Source organism: Condylostylus longicornis, unplaced genomic scaffold (genome assembly GCF_029603195.1).
Source record: "Condylostylus longicornis isolate FDR11 unplaced genomic scaffold, ASM2960319v2 ptg000038l, whole genome shotgun sequence".
NCBI classification, from domain to species: Eukaryota; Metazoa; Arthropoda; class Insecta; order Diptera; family Dolichopodidae; genus Condylostylus; species Condylostylus longicornis.
The window spans coordinates 298,798-304,498 of NW_026578007.1; the positions used below are offsets into that span (position 1 = coordinate 298,798).

The 5,701-nt window shown below is 26.6% G+C and overlaps 1 protein-coding gene across 2 annotated transcripts; it reads right to left on the reverse strand.

Annotated features, from left to right (window-relative positions):
- Positions 1–3,369: 3,369 nt before the first annotated feature.
- On the reverse strand, positions 3,370–4,406 carry LOC129609152 (U6 snRNA-associated Sm-like protein LSm2). Of its 2 annotated transcripts, XM_055521050.1 has the most exons (4): positions 4,220–4,406; positions 4,018–4,159; positions 3,890–3,957; positions 3,370–3,736 (listed from the first exon to the last, which is right to left on the reverse strand). In XM_055521050.1, the coding sequence occupies exons 2-4, from the start codon at positions 4,018–4,020 to the stop codon at positions 3,517–3,519; spliced, it is 291 nt and encodes a 96-aa protein (XP_055377025.1). In that variant the 5' UTR covers positions 4,021–4,159; positions 4,220–4,406; the 3' UTR covers positions 3,370–3,516. The 2 variants fall into 2 exon arrangements, with proteins under 2 accessions (XP_055377025.1, XP_055377024.1); XM_055521049.1 differs by having other exon boundaries at positions 4,018–4,406.
- Positions 4,407–5,701: the final 1,295 nt, after the last annotated feature.

Here is a 5,701-nt window from a genome sequence, read left to right on the forward strand (position 1 = left end):
TAAAAAACTTCTAGTTTTTTTTTAATTTGTAAACCCTGCACCTTCGTAAACGGTACATTTTAGTATGGAGTTTATAACCACTTGAAGGAGTCTTCTGCGGTATTACCATATATGTACATATTTATATTCTTGCGTAGTGTAACATTCTGCGTTGATTTTTGTTGTGAACATTCTTTGTTCATGAACGCAATACTGCAAATTCAAAATAGCAAAACTATACAACTGTTAAAATATATTGCATCTATACGACATTATTGTTTTGCAGTATTGAGTTTATGAAAATTCCTAGTTTAAATATTTTTGTGATATAAACATTGCTATTATGAACAAACTTGATTAGCAATATTAGTTTATGAACACAAATATAGCGCAGTTCTCGTTGTATATCGCGATAAACTGCGTTTATGAAAAGGGTTATTATCGTAAAATGTACGATACTGTTATTGTAAACCAAGCATGTCAAACTCATTTATCATCACGGGCCATTTTTGGGATTCCGCACATTACTTCGGGCCGTACAAAAAAAATTCAAACTACTAAATAACACTCAAATTTTGACTTTTATTAACAACATAAAAAGTGATACAAAGCATAATACAGTCATACAAAAAAATATAAAATCATTTTTTTAAAGAAATCTAGCAACGTTTTTCTGTTACTAAATCTTCGAAATTTAGTTGAATTTTATTCGCAGTTGTAATTTTTGATATTGATTGAACATGTTGATCTGTTAGTTTTGATCTTTTAGCCGCTTTATTATTTTTTTCTATCGAAAACAATTGTTCATACAAATATTTGCTACCGAACGTAGCTAAAACACATTTAGCCAATAGTAATTGAAATATTGGGAAATTGATTTACAGGTAAATAATTATAAAACTTAGTAGTTTCCACTTTTCTAAATTTTTGTTTTAATACAGAATCGCACAACATTTCGATTTTAATTTTAAATTTGCATCAAGTGTTTCAATATAAAAAGTAAATAGGTTAAATTCAGTAAATAGGTTTATTAAAGTCTAAAAATCTTCTTTCTTCATATTCCGAAAATTTCGAATTTACTTTACCTGTCTACTGTTTAGCAATATACATAGGAAAATTGAACTTGTTCAAATATACTTATTTGATTTATAGAACGCCTTCCACTTCTCGAAACAAGCAAACGTGAAAATTCGGTTCTGCCTGCATTTTAGCAGTTTTTTTTCGCCTATGCATAAGTTTGAGGTTTGGATGTGTGACAAACCCCCGCAGAACCTTCGCTCTGGTTTCAACACTTTCTTACTGACTTTGAAAGATATACAAATTAAATTTCATAATTTTCAAAAATCGTAATAGGCTGCAGGATCAAGAGGTGCGGCCCGCGTATTTGACATACCTGTTGTAAACAGAAACTATTCCTGTCTATGATAAAATTTTTGAAACTTGCTCGATACTCTGAATAAATCCCAATGTCAGAAGCTGTTCAGATAATCGAATTATTAATATGAGTGAAAGGGGTGTTAAATGTCTAAAAAATTTTCATTGACTTTCATATTAATTACAGTTGTAACAATAATACAAATATTTTTTTTTTCATGTTTGGAACATTATTCACTTCTCGTATAATTATTGTATTTTCAAAGATTATGTCAAAATTTGTATTGGGTTCAAATGAGCAGGCGTTAGTTCATATTAAAGAGTAGTCGTGCATGTAATATAATTGCAAGTTTGTATATTATTATAAAATAAATTTCATACTTTTAAAACAAATAAAAATTTAAAACAAGCGGTGGCATAACATGAATTCCAAATAATATAAAATAAACAATTATACTTTTGGATACAACCATTAACCATTAGTATTTTGCTATTATGGAAATTTGTAGGAGCTTGCAGTTTCGGAATATGGGCAAGGAAAGAGGAAAAAATTTTTTTGGACAAAATAAATGTGGGAAAAAAATTTTGTAAGTTTGATATGATGACCCAAGTCCCAGCATTCTCAAAAAGAGAATATGGCAGGAAAATAGAAATATTGGTGTTTTAGCATATGAACCGTATTCTCTCAAAGTATATCTATTTTCTTTGAGCTAAGCATACTTACTTTTATGTTTAGTACATACTTATGTTTAGATCAAAGTATATCTGTTTTATACTAAGTACTTTGACTCTGTATTTACATCACACTATCGTCAGTTGTGCAATCACTTACCGATATTTGTATACAGAAAAATTCCCTTGACTAAAAGAGTCAACCTTCTTATGTATTTTAATTTTTATACAATTAGAAATGTTTGGGAGCGGCAAAGAGTATACAATGTCTACATGTATTAAAAGGATTATTTCCGTATATAAAGTATAGGGAAAAATATTAAAATCTTTAAAGGTGCACAAAACCATTTCTGTAATTTATTCCAGTACAAGGTGGTAAAAGTGTTATATCCACATTATAAAAGCGAAGCGATATAAAAAAAAATTTGAGTGTTCTTAAATATTAGGTCTGTTTGGTATAAGAATGTTTTTAAAAACTTTATAAAGTTTTTGCATGCAAAGCGTCTGAAATTTAGTGTTTTAACTTCTAAAATTTTACTCCAGTCGAAACATATGTTTTTCATGATTATATCAGAAGGTTTTATTTTCAAAAAAAAAAAGCTTCATCAAGAAAAAGTTTTTTTTTTAAATTTTTTATTTAAAAATAAAATAAAATAACCAAAGGGTTCACAAGTGGTTTTTTCTAAGTTTCACACTTTTTTAATCTAAAATCAAAATTTTTGACTTTTGGCATAACCCAAAATATTTGTTTGTATTTAATAAATACCTTAAAATTTGACGTTTATCAAAAAACGTAAATTTTTTTAGATTACTAAAATATTTTAGCATTTCGAAAGTTTTCAAAATTTCATTTAGGAAACTAGGAACTTTGTCAATACTTGTTTGAATATCTCGAAAAATCTTTAATAATGACACTCATTTTATTAAATGGCCAAAATATTCGTGTTTCTTTTTTTGTCCTATAAATCTTAAAATCCTAATTTTCAATGCTCTATATGTATTTATCATGCTACATATTTTAAAATTGTTAAAATCGTTTTTGAAAAATCCGATCTGTCTCTTTCTCTAAAACATATAAGTTAAATTCGATAAGGAAGTTTTGAATAATTTCTAGTTGGCACCTTATCCGCATTTTCAAATATGAATCTTATATGCATTACCCAAATATATTGCCACTATTAAACACTTGATACTAACATCTGTTCTTCAAATAAACAAAAATTCTTTTATTACCTTTTTGATTAGAACTTCGGTAGGATTTAATATTAAGTAAACAGGTTTTACTGTAACCTACTTTAACACATTCTAAGATTTGATATTTATCTGCAAATATGCATTAAAATATTTTTTTAAATTAATTAAACAGCTATAAATTTATTCATAAATGCATAGTTTTAACCATTCAATTTTTACTTTGTACAAAAACTTAAAATACATACATAGAAATTCTTAAGACAAGCCAGTGGAAATAATACAAATCAGAAACCAAATTTACCTTGCGCTACCGGTAACTGCTTCTTTTCTAGCCGCATCTTGTAAAAGTTGTGTATCCACCTCCTCTCCTGGTAATTGAACATATCGGACAACCGAACCTCTGATAAAGCAATTTTTCACTGATAACATATGAGGATATTTTTCTGGATCTGTGACACTTATGTCTGTAAGTTTTATATTTAGATATTGATCAACCGAATGCAATGTACCACAAATGCTGAGAAAAATAAAACTCTTTTTAAATTGATAAAACTCGTTATTCAATTGTTAAAATTGCTTTTAACTTAAACAAATAATGCACTGTACCCTAATTTATGGGTAGCAAGAAAATAACTTTCTTACGAGAAATATGAAATACATTAGTACTAACCTTAAATCATTTTTTAATTCCACTATAACATCTTTTCCCACCAACGATTTGAAAAATGAGTAAAATAACTACAAACAAATTTATTTTGTAAATCGATTAGAACGTAGAGTAGGTTTTTAGTTTCTTACCATTCTGCGATACTTATTAATAATGATATGCCAAAACAATCAAATTGATATTTTCTCAAAAATTTTAAAATTTTTTTATTGTTTATTTATCTTCCCAGTTTATGTTTCGGTTAGAGTAGGTAACTTTAACAAATTTACTAAACTTCAAAATATTTTCAAATAAATAAAGCATGCACAATAATATTTAATCTTCTTTACATACTAAATACGCCAAACAAGTTGTTCGTAATTTGCATCTTCATCAGGGATGCGACGAATGTTTTTCTTGAAAATGAAATTTTAATAAATGAATTTTATGTTAATTTCAAAGAAATAAAATAATATTGTAAAATTTAAATTTAGAATGCAATTTTGAGTTAATTATTAGTAATTTTTAATATTTCGATATTTTTTTCGATTGTAATGAATATGTATGTCTGTCAAGGCTCAAAACTGTCAATATCAATTGAAAATTCTCTCGATTTTGTTCAAACTTTGACACTACAAAAATAAAGGCCTGAACTCTACTTTTTTTGAGGATGGATTTGTAAAATTGCATAATATGTACTTTTGGCGAAATGACATTTCTGAAGAATCATTTTTTTTGATGTTTTTTTAGAAAAATTATGATTTTTGCCTATTTTCATTTCGAGCTTTCTATTCGAAAAGTTGACTAAAACTTGAAAATTTTTATACTAACGTGAAATTTGGACTTTTCTGAACTACATATCAAAAATTCAAATTTCAACTCAAAATTTTAACTATAATTATATATCAGAAAATATATTTTCTGAGTTTTTTCCGCATTTTTTTGTACTGCCCTGTCAGACAACAATCTGAGAGAATTAAGAGTAAAAAATGATAATACAGTGAATAAAAAATTCTGTATTTCTGTCAGCAGTGGTTTAAGCTAATATAATTACATCGCTTATTTGGCATTTTGACAGCTGAATTAAATTATTGCTTACAAAAGTAGGCTAAATTATACAAAGTTAAGAAAACTTTCAGATATTTTGATTTATATATACTTCTGCAAATAATTGAATAGATCTGCAAAAATGCTTTCAATTGTTATGACAAGTTGACACATCAAAAATATCTGTATCCAACCTGAATATCTGTATTTCTGTATCTGAAATAAATAAGCGATAGTGAATTGAAATATTTTGTGGTAAGATGTCGCTACGTACACCGAAATCAAATTTTTCAGAAACTGAAAATTAAGAAGAAACCTCCAGCTTTTCTTTTATAAATTCAACAAGGTAATTTTCTTAATTATATTTTATGTATGATCAGATTCATTTCAATCAGTTAAACTTGATTTTTTTGGTTTTGCAACAAATTCACATTTGTTGCAAAAGTGAATCTAAACTGTGAGCGGTTCTAAAAAAATAATATCAATAAACGAACTTTTTCCAAACTTATTTCAATATAAGAAAAGTGAAAATTTATTTACGTATATGTATACTTAATTTATTGTACGTTGCGAAATTTTATATTTTTAATAGAAAACTCAGTTATAGTAAACTTTGGTTAATTAGAATTTTATACTAAAATTTGTGGTTTAAGCAGTTTATGTATAAGTTTTTATATTTCTCATTATATTTTTTAAACTAAATGAGGTTATTCAAATCACTTAATTTGAAACAATTAACTCTTTATTGAAAATTGTTATTCTTGTTTTAAAAGTTGTTTTACTATGTAG